General features: G+C 39.3%; 1 protein-coding gene across 1 annotated transcript; it reads right to left on the bottom strand.

Annotated features, from left to right (window-relative positions):
* Positions 1–974: 974 nt before the first annotated feature.
* On the bottom strand, positions 975–12,203 carry lrrc56 (leucine rich repeat containing 56). The gene is made up of 12 exons (XM_075470928.1): positions 12,020–12,203; positions 10,744–10,831; positions 10,271–10,331; positions 9,049–9,145; positions 8,354–8,551; positions 5,209–5,386; positions 4,907–5,119; positions 4,646–4,713; positions 4,016–4,158; positions 3,501–3,721; positions 3,071–3,413; positions 975–2,128 (listed from the first exon to the last, which is right to left on the bottom strand). Exons 1-12 carry the CDS (start codon positions 12,182–12,184, stop codon positions 1,963–1,965), a joined length of 1,941 nt encoding a protein of 646 aa, XP_075327043.1. The 5' UTR covers positions 12,185–12,203; the 3' UTR covers positions 975–1,962.
* Between the last annotated feature and the right edge of the window lie 216 nt (positions 12,204–12,419).

Raw genomic sequence — 12,419 nt, 5'->3', positions numbered from 1 at the left:
GGCAAGAGGCTAAAAAACCCTTAATAAGGATCGAGGGAGGACAACAATCCCAGTCATGAAGCAGTTGTGGTAGCAGACAATTGAAGGTGGTAGTTACACTATGGAAATTGTTAGTAAAAGATAAATAATCCATACACATGTTACATAACTGCATAGCTGCTCAGTACCTATGGACATGTCTATGTACACACAGCTAATACATTCTTATAAGCATGTGGTTATCTCTTGATACAGCATGGCGTGGAGGAGCATTAGCAATGATTGCATGTGCTTTGTTGGGATGATTCATTTATTTACATACTGTTACCATTAACAGCTCTGAAGCATGAATGGCAGAATTATGGAGCGTGCTATCCAAAGTGCACTTTGGCTTGTGTTTGGGCAAGTTAAGAAACATCAGTATGCTGGTTGTAGTTTGCCTGAAATTAAATTCCATGTTATAACATAGTAGCTCCAACACAAACTTGTCTCGACATCATATGCCCTCGATAACTGTTCATCCACCCAAATACAGTGAAAAAATTATGGGTGGCACAACAACCCATTAGTGATAGATCGTCCTTCACAGTGCATCAATCAGATGGGTAATTTCCCACTGCTGATCTACAGTGGGATAAGTCCAAATGGACTTCATTTGTTCCACTACATTACTCTTGTTGTTTATGCCTCGTGAAACTTTTTTTCCTCTTTGCAGTAGTGTCTGCACGGCCAAATATTTGCATGCATATTTACCTTTAATTAAGCAGATACTTTAGATGGGCTTAAACTGGAAAAATGTCAAATGTTTAAAGTTCTGTTTCAGTGATTATTTTGTCTAAGGTGGTTGAAGCAATGTTTCGGATTTCATGTACACAGACAGTGCCCTCAAGTGGAAACATGAGCCTATTACAGCAGGACAAGCAGTCCTGAAAATCCCTGCAGGTACTATTTACATTCAGAAACACAAACTCAGAGTATGTTCTTTTTTTTCTTTTGTTTATTTTATTAAACGGTGTCATACACCAAAAAGGTGCCCAGCCCGCATGGGCTTACAAGACACACCACAAGCAACAAAAAGCAATAGTCAAAAGAACAAAATGAACGGCATCCCTTTTAATATCAATCCAAGTGAAGAAACAATACAGTAATATCAGAAGAATGATCTCAGAAAAACATTTCCTCACTCTAAACTCTTACTTGTGTTGATTCTTCGACAACTCAAATTAAAACCCTGACAGGATGGTAAGTTCAAATAAAAGCTCTTTAGATGTTTTCTTGAAAATAAAAAAAGGAAAACATCTTTAATTGCATGCACTCCCAGCATCCACAGAGCATGGTGGGAATGAGGAATTATGAGCAATGACAGAATGATTAGTCAAATATGGGTAAAGATGCCTCTTTGAGGAACCATCACACTTGTCACATGGCTCTTCTCGTGACTTTGTTTTGTGGCACCTCATCTTCTCTCACCTCCATTCTGCTGCCCCCGACCAGAAAACTGATCTCAGGAAAACATCTAAGAGTATGTCTGAGTTCCTAAAACACATCTAGACACAACAAGACCTCCTAGAGGTGTTGTTAGGCTCAATGTGGAAGTCTTTTTGGCATCCATGACACATTATCCTTAGATGAATACTAAATTCAAAGTAAATGTTTACATTTTCACAAGCTTAAACCCATATGCTAGAGATTATGTGAAACAGTGGCAACCTATATCAAAACAGTGGACAGATGTCATTGCTGAGGCAATTGGGATACTCAACTGATGTCAGGTTACAAAGACAACCCAGAAGCAAAACTATCTCACTTTGTTAAACACCCACTACCTCAACTCCTCATCATCTCTTTTACGAGCCTCTTTGACTCACAGCTCAGACGGGAGGGGCTGAGCTGTACAAAATGGAGATGAGGAGAGGAATCAAGGATGTGCAATCTGAGAAACAAGAAGGGAGACTAATGCTTGCAAGCCACACCAGCTTGGTGTTAATCTGGCTGTGAGCTTCCTCTGCAGGGCTGGAGAAGGTGGTGCTGGTGATGTTTCTGTAGAGCTGCTCTGGCTGTGTGAGGGCGAGAAAGCACTGGGCTGCCGGGAATTTTTGACTTCTTTTTCTTGTGGTCTGAATGCACTCTGGACCAGTCCAAATCCACACTGAAAGATATAGAACTTCTGTTCATGAACATGAAGTTTCTATATAACACACATCTACAGATATACTAAATAAACTCCACAGGAGCTAAACACAGAAATAGAAAACAATCAAAATATTCCCTGCCAATTCGACCAATTTCAATAATGAATAATGAAATATGACTTTTTTTTTCTAAAGCCATACCATTAGTTTCAGAAACTAATAAGGAAAAACATCTTGTTAAGAAGTGATACAATGGGTGATTAAAGTAATTTTTAATGCTTTCTTTGGTTTGTTTGTTTGGTTTTTAACCAACAGATATTACCTTCAAACTACATTAAACATCCTTATGTTAGTGTTGGGAAAATGTTTCGACACAGTTTTCCATACTAGCAGAAAAGTAAGAGATAGACTGTGCATTAGTGCATGGCCGTTCAACATGTCTGCAAGAAAAGATGGAAGCAAAAGAAAAAACTCAAGTGGGATCTGCGCTCGTAAAAATGACGTCTGAAGAATTGATTAGAAAAACAAGGTTTGAATAAAGATGTACAGTAATAATATGACTTTCATCAAAAAAGATGAACAGAATTGAATGTGTAAATAGAGAATAGCAGCGAAGTCCCTTTAAAAAACATGTGCCAAACTGACCAGAAAACCTTGTAGACCTAGTACATTCTGTCCCTATAAGCTAAATGACAGACACTCAACAATTATACACAGCCTTTCTTGATCCCTAAACTTACTAAAAAAGGTAACTTTTTTAGGGGGGGGGGCATGTCTCTGACATCTTATATGGAAGCAACTCTCATCTGCAAAAATTCAAATACATAGAAAGAGAATCCAAAATAAATGTTTTAGGTGATGAACCCTGGTTGAAATAATGTCAAATCACCAATAAGAATCTGGAAAAGGATATTTTATATATATAGATAACTTAGATAACTAAAATGAAAACATCATACCATGAATTCTTAAGCCTTTCACGTGTACTTGTTGGCGGTGGGTGGGGTACATGAGCAGACAGGGACAAAGGAGGCACACTGGTTCTTGTCCTCTGCTGGACCCTCTGGAATATGAGGTCTGTTCCTGCTGCAGCTTTAAGTGTTCCAGGGGCCCACCCCTTTCCGCGAAAATCTGGTAAATGTTCTGGGTTAACGTGGCTGAGACGAAGCCTGCGTGCACGGATCCCTGGTAACTTCCCATTAACAGGCGCTGCGGTGACACTGAGAGGAGGGGAGAGCGTGGTGTCTGGGGACAGCAGCAGTCGAGTCATGTCAGGCAATAAGGCTTCTTGTTGATGCAAGTCTGACAACAAGGAAAAAAACAACACATCACCACTTGAAAGAGTTTTGTTATTTCTATCTAAATATTACAATAAGATACCACCCTTACCACTTATCTTTAGTGAGCAGTCAGCTGGGGAAAGAGACTGCAAAGAGGAATCCAGTGAGGCAGTATTTAGGTTTTCACTGCGTTTCTCCTCTTCTTGTTCTTCATCACCACTGTTGCTCTGCATACTGTCTTCTTCTTCATCACCACCTGTCTCTTCTTCACCACTGTGGTTAATAGCCAGGATCTGTGGTAATCTCTCTTTCTCTATGGCCTGAAGGCGCCTAAAAATAAGGTAGGTTAAATCTTTTGTTTCAATCACCTGAAAGTCTATCGAGGCAGCCCAGTTGCGTGAGGGACAAACAGCAAGATCTATAAAAACTGGCAGGGACGAGCCTGAGCACCACACATTTACAGACAAAGCCCTCTGTCAGTATATAAATGCACAGATTTCAATCCTTGTGCTACTCAGTGTTTCGCATGGCAAGGTAAGATAGGAATTCAAAATAAGCTTTTATCGTTCTTTTGTGTGTTTAAAGTGTAAGGAAATGAGTGCAACATGTGTCACCATTTAGTACCTGCTATGTTGTTCGCTCCAAGCCCTCAGCTCAGCAAACACATTAGTGCGTTCTCCAAGGTCAGGCTCCTCGAGGTCAAACGTGTGTTCTGGTACGTGGATGGGCAGGTCACGATGGGTAAAAGTGGATCTGGTTGGTGCCGTCTATGAGACAGAGAAGAGGAAGAATGAGTTTTAGTAGTAGAAGAAGAAACTAGAGAAAACAAGCCCTAAAATATGCTGAAATGAAGGGCAAACACAAAAGAGATGCACAACTGTAGCAGTTTGCGTGGTTTTGGCAGTAAGAGCCCACAGTATGCCCTTTTGACACAGCTCTTCACACATCTCCATCACCTGTGTCCTTTCACTGTGACTGTCTTCTCTGGTTTTTGTCTGCCTGCTTATTAGCTGCTTCTGTTTATACCGACATGATATTAAAGAGGTGAGCTGCTGGTGCCAGACAGCCATTATTTGCTGTCACAGCTCATAAAGCTTGTTTCTCTCAGTTGACACTAAAGGCTCTACCGTATGTAAACAGTAGCAGATTGACTGATGAAGAAATCTGATTAGGATTTGAGTGAAACATGTTTTTGAAGATCTTTCTTTCCTTTTTTTTTTTGCACTGATTTGCAGAGGTTTTGTCGTCACCTACCCTTAACTTTTCTCGCCTCGCTCGGATAGCCTGGACTGGGTTTCCACAGAACAGGATCTTGCCAGCTCCTTCAAAGACGAGCAGATGATTGATTTCAGTAAATCGAAGTATCAGTGTCTGACAACACAATCTAGACCTATTGATGGCACTGTTGAGTTTGGATTGCTGCTGCCACTTGAAATGTTAACATTTGCAGGCTGACGAAAATAAAATAAAGAAATGTCAATTAAACTTAATAGGACATCATGATTAGTGTCTAACCATGCGTAAGGATGCTGGTTTCTGCTTCGACTGCTGCTAGATCAGAGTCTGAAGAACCAGATCTGGATCCAGGAGGGGAAAGAATTCCAGATCTGGTAGCTGACATGGGTCTGGAGCCAGATGATGACATGGGCCTGACATAGGAAGGACTGGAAGAAGGGTGCATGGCAGAGGTGTGCGAGCTGTAGGGACATCCACTGTCCGCTGTGTCTTCTACAAATAGAGAAGCGAGAAACTCATAAAATACAGGTGTCTGTTATTAACTGGTTTGTGCTGATTGATTCAAAATAACACATACAAACCATCTTTACTGGCACCCTTAGAGGAGCTGCTCTCCTTAATAGAGTTTCGGAGAATGTCCCAGTCTTCTCCTATGTTGCTACAACAAGGAAGCCTGTCCTCCTCCACTTTTCCATCATCTAGGTAGCGCAACTGAGGGACCAACTCCCTCACTGCTGCCCTGTAACTATAGTCTTCCACCTGAGCAAATGATAGGAGACGAGAAACAAGAACGATACTGTGAATGTAGCGGCAACATCTTTTTTTTTTAAGATCCAGTGACATCCAACTTGTTAGAAACGGAATTATGGATAATAGTTTGATATGATTTATATTGTCTGTATACTGTATCATATTATTGGAAGTATTAGTTTATGCTGTTAACTGGTGATATAAACCCAATATATAGCACTACCAACCCAACTCAAAAATGAGGAAGCTGTGTGAAATGTAAATGAAGATAAAAATGGAATCAAATTAAAAACAGTCTTCTTCTTTCGGTCTCTCTCTTTTATCAGGGGTTGCCACAGTGAGTCGATCTCTCATCATTGATTTGGAACATGTTTTACGCTGGATGCCCTTCCTGACGCAACCGTCACCATTTATCCGGGCTTGGGACCGGCACTAGAAATACACTGGCTTGTGCTCCCCAGTGGCTGGGCGCTCACACTCACACCAAGGGACAATTTAGAATCACCAATTAACCTAACATACATGTTTTTGGGGGGGGTAGGAGGAAGCTGGAGTACCCGAAGAGAACCAATGCATGCATGGGGAATTAAATCGAATTGAAAACAGTGCAAAAACAATATCTTCCCTGTTGAAACTAAAACGTTTTTCTGTTAAAATATATGCTCATTTTCAATTTGATACAAGGAATACATATTCACCTCTGTGCTATGTTACAACTTCTTTTAACACTACTCTGTAAGCCTTTTGGATCTGAGGACACCAATTACCACAGTTGTGAAATAAAAATGTTTCCCTTCCTTGGCTGATATAGGATTACAACCGCTCAAAAGCTCGAGGCTTACCTAGTGAAATCTTTTGTTTCATTATACACAAAATCTTTTGAATAGGTGGCAGGTCTCTACTGTAGGCAGGCGACTCCAGCATCTACTAAGTAGTCATGTTGTTGTTGTAAGTGTAGAATGAAGCTTGACATTGGACTGTTGAAACAAGCAAGGCCTTCTCTGAAAAAAGACACCCACTGTTTGGCAACTTGTTAGTTATTCTGTCTTGCACTTGTGGAAGCAGAGACAAACTGTGTTCACTGACAATGAATCTCAGAAGTGTTTCTGAGGACATGCATTGATTTCCGCCACAGTCTATAGTGGAATTTACTGAATGTGCCAATTGAGGACTTCCTCTCTTGTGTACATAAACTTTTCTTGATTAAAAATTCTAATACATTATAATATCTTGATTCTTGACCTAATATATTATCTTTAGGCCCTACGATGGACTATGACCTGTTGACGGTATTCCCTGTCACTTGTCCTTTGGTAGCTGGGGTAAAAAATGGATGCATGGATGCCTATCTTTACATTGTTAATTGTGATGATGAAATCTGCTTACTTTTTTTTTAACATTTCACTTTTTACAGCATTACACAACTTTTCCAGTCATTTTTTGTTGTTCCAGTCCCAGCTGATACATGTTGTTGACATCAAATCAAGAATGAGCATCCATTAAGAAAAAAAAATATATATATACATATATTTAGATATTTTTAAATTTGATGGATGTGCTATGGAAATATTACACTGAGGTATGTTATGACATTTGCACAATGACAGATAAAGAGCAAAGATAGCTCAGTAAATCACAGAGCTACTGATAAATCAAATTAGGGCTCGGCACTCCTGGCCTTCACTTAAACGCACAGTTCCAGTGAATGAAAAACAGAGCGAGAGGTTGGCAAGGAGGAAACGGAAAAGAAAAGAGGAGGAGAGAAAGGTTTAACAGAGAGGAAGTGAGCGGATGGAAAGAGAGAGCAAGAAGAGTGATAGTTTGGCAAAAGAGCAAACCCAAAGCCAACCCCACAGTTACTACAAAGCACAGGCCTAATGCATATTCAGCTCAGCATCTCCACTCATTGCCCTAGTTTCCTAATTAATGCTCTGCTAGTGGGTGTAAATAAACACATTCAGAGTGGCCCAAAAAGCTCAGAGCTCACTGTGCTGCAGTTTGTGCAGCTTGTTCCATGAGCCTGGCAGCACTTGGTATTTCTGAACTGACCTGTTGTGAATTTCTTTCTCCACCGCACATTCACGTCAAATGAATTATGCATTAGTTAGTTTTCCATGACATCATATATGTACTGTACAGTAACATCCCAATAAAACCGTGCTGTCTGTCAACATCATCTCTGTGGCTGATATGACTGTTTTTTTTTACAACTCCTGTCTGGACAGATTAGATCTCACAAATACTTTTCGTGTGACAGTAATCACTGACTACATCCATGACTTTCTAAGAAAGTCCTGAGGACTGACAGCCTGTTGGTACCATCTAAACCAATCAGCAATCAGAAGCACAAGTTGCAAGAGTAAGTTGGTTTTTACAACATCAACTGAATACAACACTTCCTGTTCAGGAACTCTGCCCAACTCCTTGCTCAAGCTTCATTCAACTCCAACCGTTTCCAGTTTTGTTATATCTTTTGCCAGGCGACAGTTTCTCTGAGCATTGCACCACTTGGTTGTGGTTGTACTTCTGTTGTGTTAAAAATGTGTGAATCTGAACAAATATGTCCACTGAATGTCTCGAGATGAAAATACAAAACATATTCAAATGTACACATTTTAATCAAGTGCTCTCATTGCATCAATGAATTCACATGTAATGGCTGATCTGGTATAAGATATGGTTTTATGAGCAGCACGATTATTGTGGCTAATTTTGGGTATCTCTGATTCCAATGCATTCCCACAAAAACTATTCTGCTAATTAGCGACGCATCTGAAAAATAAATAAAGTATATTAACAAATAATGAACAATGCACATGAATAAATAGAATGGGAAGGAGTTTGACAAAACAGATGATTATTATAGGTTAAAAAAAACCTAACATTTGGAGTTAAATCTTCTCTCTTTTCAGATGTTGATGAATGCATATTTTTCATTTGCATCCAGTTAAAAACATCAAAAAAGAATTTCCCTACCCGAGTGGAAGTAGGGTTTGGCCGTAAACACACAGGGTTTCCCTCCAGGGTGAGTGTCTGGAGTTTGAGACACAAGCCCAGATATTGAACCTGGACTAAGTCATCCACATCATTCCCTTCCAAATCTAACTGCTGCAGGTTCTCCAGCATGCCAACCTGACTCAGGTCTGACACGTTGTTGTAGGCCACATAAAGCTCCTGGAAACAAGGACAGAGGTTACAGACAGTTTACAATGGCAGGAAAAAAGGTTAAGAATAAGAGAGTATCAAAACGCGATAGATTAAACAAATAAAACTAGCAGATGGAAGATGCGTTTAACACATAAGACCACATTAGACCCAGATCACATATTCAGAGAGACCAATGTTGCAACCTCCTGTGTTACAAACAGTGGGATCTGTCAAGCAAAAAGAAAAATTCCCATATATCAATGTTTAGTATTCTACTTGTATTTGCTACATATATCTATAGGGTGTGACAATTGATTGTTAGGGCACCACTGGAAATGAGAATTGCAATAAATGTAAGAAATCAATTTAAAAATGTGCTTTCAAAACTTTGTCAAACAATGCCTTGATGCCTTGAATTGTTCTCATCATTGTATACATTTTTAATCTTGGAAAACACATTTTATGTAATGGCAGAGAACTGTCGAAGAGTCTCCACAGAGCCATCTGTTACCTATTAAGTCTACCTTTAGAGAGGTGAAAGTAGAAATGCCATCTAAATCTTTGAGGCAGCAACGAGACATCGACAACACCTGCAGGTTTGAAAGGGTGGTTCCCAAGTCTCTAGGAAGACAAAATAAGACAAACTTGTTGTAGAGACAGTTACACAGGGAGTTACACAACACTGAATGAATCATGGGAAAAGCTCTTCCAATTATTTTCTTCATTGAAAAGTGTAGCCCTTTTTTCATCCCCAAAATGCAGTCCTCTTGTCCACACCCCACCCCTGCTTGGACTTTTCCAGATGAATCTTTTTGAATTAGTGTATCTTACCTTGTAACACCCTCTCTACAACAGCTCCCATAGCCCAGAGCAGGAAATGCTATCAGAGGCAGTGCATGTCCGGCTGGCTCTGCTCTGCTGCTCTCAGGGTGGAGCAGACAGCTCTCTATCTTTTCTGCTTGTACTTGTTTATCCCTCTGTAGTTTCTCTAGTAACATTTACCCTTTACATCTACCCTATCATAAGGATAAATTATAACGTGTGTACGAATATGATTTATTAGGGTTGTTTGTTGTTTTTTATCACAGAAATCTGGAAGGACAACCTTGCAGAAACTGTAAACATTTGCTAACTTTTTTCTCAGACTGACAAAATGAATGAGTTGGAAATCTGATATGCCACAGACTGTCCAGATGTGAAACAGCTTGTTGAACCTGTTGCTCACACGTGGGTGTTGTATCTCTAAAACTAAACTGAACATCATATCTGCTGGTGTCTGATTTACAAGCTCCAACATGCATCTTCCACACTTAACGTACATATTTTACGACACATTCTTGGTGGGAGAGCTTAAGTAAAGCTGAGCAGAAACCTACACCTGCAACTATATTGTAACTTTTAAGATACAAATCCCCATGGCTTCTAAACTGCTCAAAGCACTGTCTTACTCTAAGTAACATATTTTGTGCCTTCCAGGGACAGTTTCAAGCATGACCAAAATCCCCCTGGGTTTATCTCTTTTGTTGGAGAAATCATGGTAGGCTTAAAAGAGAGACATGGCTCATGACATAGTTATACCATGAAAATAAGATTAAAGGCATCCCATTTTGTTTTTGTCTTGAGGGTTTCGGTATTGGCAGCTTCTTGAAAGTTTAGAAATCTGTAATATTCCACAAAGTTCCACCTGCTTTTCTAGAACACAGACGAGGATGAAAACATGAGGATGGCTGTGGATATGTAACTTACCTTACTGATGTAATCAAGCTGTTGTTCATTCTGAGCTGCAATAATCTGGGCAAGTAGGCTCCTACAAGATGATCAGATAAGCAAAGCCATATTTCTCTTTCTTTTGAGTAAGATTCAGAATGATTTAATTTTCTTTCAATCTGGCAACTTGGTTGATTTCCAAATAATTTTTTTTTTCTGATGTTCAGCCCTAATTACTAAAAAGGAAGCATGACTCACACATATACAGTCAGCGCTCCATCATGTGTGCACTTGTTGTTAAAAAAAAACTTGAGGGGGTAAGGTGAGTTCAGTCAACATGTTCCTGCACCATTATCAGCTCAGTCATGTGGGACTGGCTGGCACATCTGTCTTTTTGTCATGCAAACCATAAGCTCTTATCAGAAGAAATAAATCTCTGAGCCAGCGCAATATAATTTTACATACTAGGCCATGACACATTTGCAAATGCTTTGACATATGGTATATCTTACCAAAGTTACCCAGTGTGTCTTCTTGGGTGTGTACACAGACCTCCAGTGAGGTCACATGAGAAAGGTCCCGAGTTCCACACAGCAGTTCCTGTAAGGGACAGAAATTACCAGCTGACCTATAACGTCACACAGAACTTGATCTTATCTAAACTCAAGATACAATCTTGTCTACAATCACTTCTTCGTCATTTAACAGCAATCTTAGGCATTCATCCTAACTTTGACTTATATTAAATCAATCATTGACAGACTCCGTTGATGGTCATTTAAATAGATAAAGTCATTCTTATTAAGTCAGATTTTAATGTAACAGCATGATACAACAAAAGCAGCAAAATAAAACAAATAAAACCAATACAATCAGCTCAAATTAAACTAAATAAATAAATAAAAAAAGTTGCTGTTGTCACAGTTCAGAACAGATTTTAACTAGGACATAATAGATTCAGTTTTAAGCACAAATCTTCTTCAAATTTACATGTCAGGAGTTCAAGAACTTGTGCCTTTAATTTAGGGACCTATCAATGCACTGAAACTCTTACAGTATCTGACTGTGCATTTTCCCTCTGACAGTGATTTAATGGAAATACAGTGACGTCTATCTATAAATGTACAATGGGTGGAAATGGATGCCGAAGACACTTGAATATGAGTAAAAGGTTGGGAAAATGTATGTAATTGTCAAATCAGAAAAGGCTTAACTGAAAATATTATGGTGAAGAAATCTCAATGGTTTCTTGGTCAGGACTTGGATAGAATGATTGTGAAAGTCTGTTCACAGTTGTGAAGTTATTCAGTATGACATATAAGAAACAAACAATAATAGTATGCATAAATGACAGAACTGCATGAAACCACAAGAACTGTCTGCTTTGCTGAAAGATTTGAAGAACAGCCCTTGGAGTTTTACATAATTTCACATGTGCTTGTCAACCCATACCAGAGGAGCCAGGCCAAGATACTTATACTCTTCTTCTTCTGTCTTTATTGTATCTTTATCACTTTGTATATGTCTATGATGGGGCACTTTTAATTAGAGAAGCACTCGTATAAAAGGGTATTACCAGAATTATTTCAGTACAAAAAAACACAACATACTACAGTAGCACGTGTTATGTTATTGCATAATCCAAGTTTCCATTGGAAAAAGAGATAATTAAGCTGCATATGTTTGTGCCAGTGCTGTAGAGTCCATAAAAACAGAATGAATATATCTCAAAAGTGTCAAGTCACTGGGGTAGCTAGAGACTGTAGTTTGAACTGCCTGAAAACTTACCAGCCTCTCTGGAGAAAGATAAAGTTCCACCTCTGTGTCGGAGTCCTCAGAGTGTTTAGTGACAGGAGTTGGGTTGATGTAGCCTGAGCCACTGAGCTCGGTCACTAGAACCCGTGCTGTACCAGGTCGAACTTCCTGGGCCACAGACCCAAGACAGTAACTCATCTCTCACGGCTGTTTGAAATAGTCGGAGAAATGTTTTAGTAACTATGGACATTTAGTTTAAGATGCCAAGAAAAGAGGAAACTGATAGCGTTAAGTTAGCAATACAAGCGTTAACAGCTACGGCTTGTGATAATATTAGTCGGAAAACGAGTAATTCAACCAATCTAATCTAACCATAAACAAGTTCTAATAAAAAAAATACTGGTTTAATTAATCATCCAAGTTATACTACGAA

The sequence above is a fragment of the Odontesthes bonariensis genome, chromosome 7 (assembly GCF_027942865.1).
Source record: "Odontesthes bonariensis isolate fOdoBon6 chromosome 7, fOdoBon6.hap1, whole genome shotgun sequence".
In the NCBI taxonomy this organism is placed as follows: domain Eukaryota; kingdom Metazoa; phylum Chordata; class Actinopteri; order Atheriniformes; family Atherinopsidae; genus Odontesthes; species Odontesthes bonariensis.
Note: the sequence above shows the minus strand (reverse complement) of the source record. Positions and strands in the feature narration are given on the sequence as shown.

Coding starts and splice junctions, on each gene's coding strand:
- lrrc56 (XM_075470928.1), bottom strand. CDS start 12,184: ATGAGTTACTGTCTTGGGTCTGTGGCCCAGGAAGTTCGACCTGGTACA. Junction 5,387..8,353: donor CAAACCCTACTTCCACTCGG/GTAGGGAAATTC, acceptor TCATTTGCTCAG/GTGGAAGACTATAGTTACAG. Junction 4,714..4,906: donor AACCAGCATCCTTACGCATG/GTTAGACACTAA, acceptor TCGTCTTTGAAG/GAGCTGGCAAGATCCTGTTC.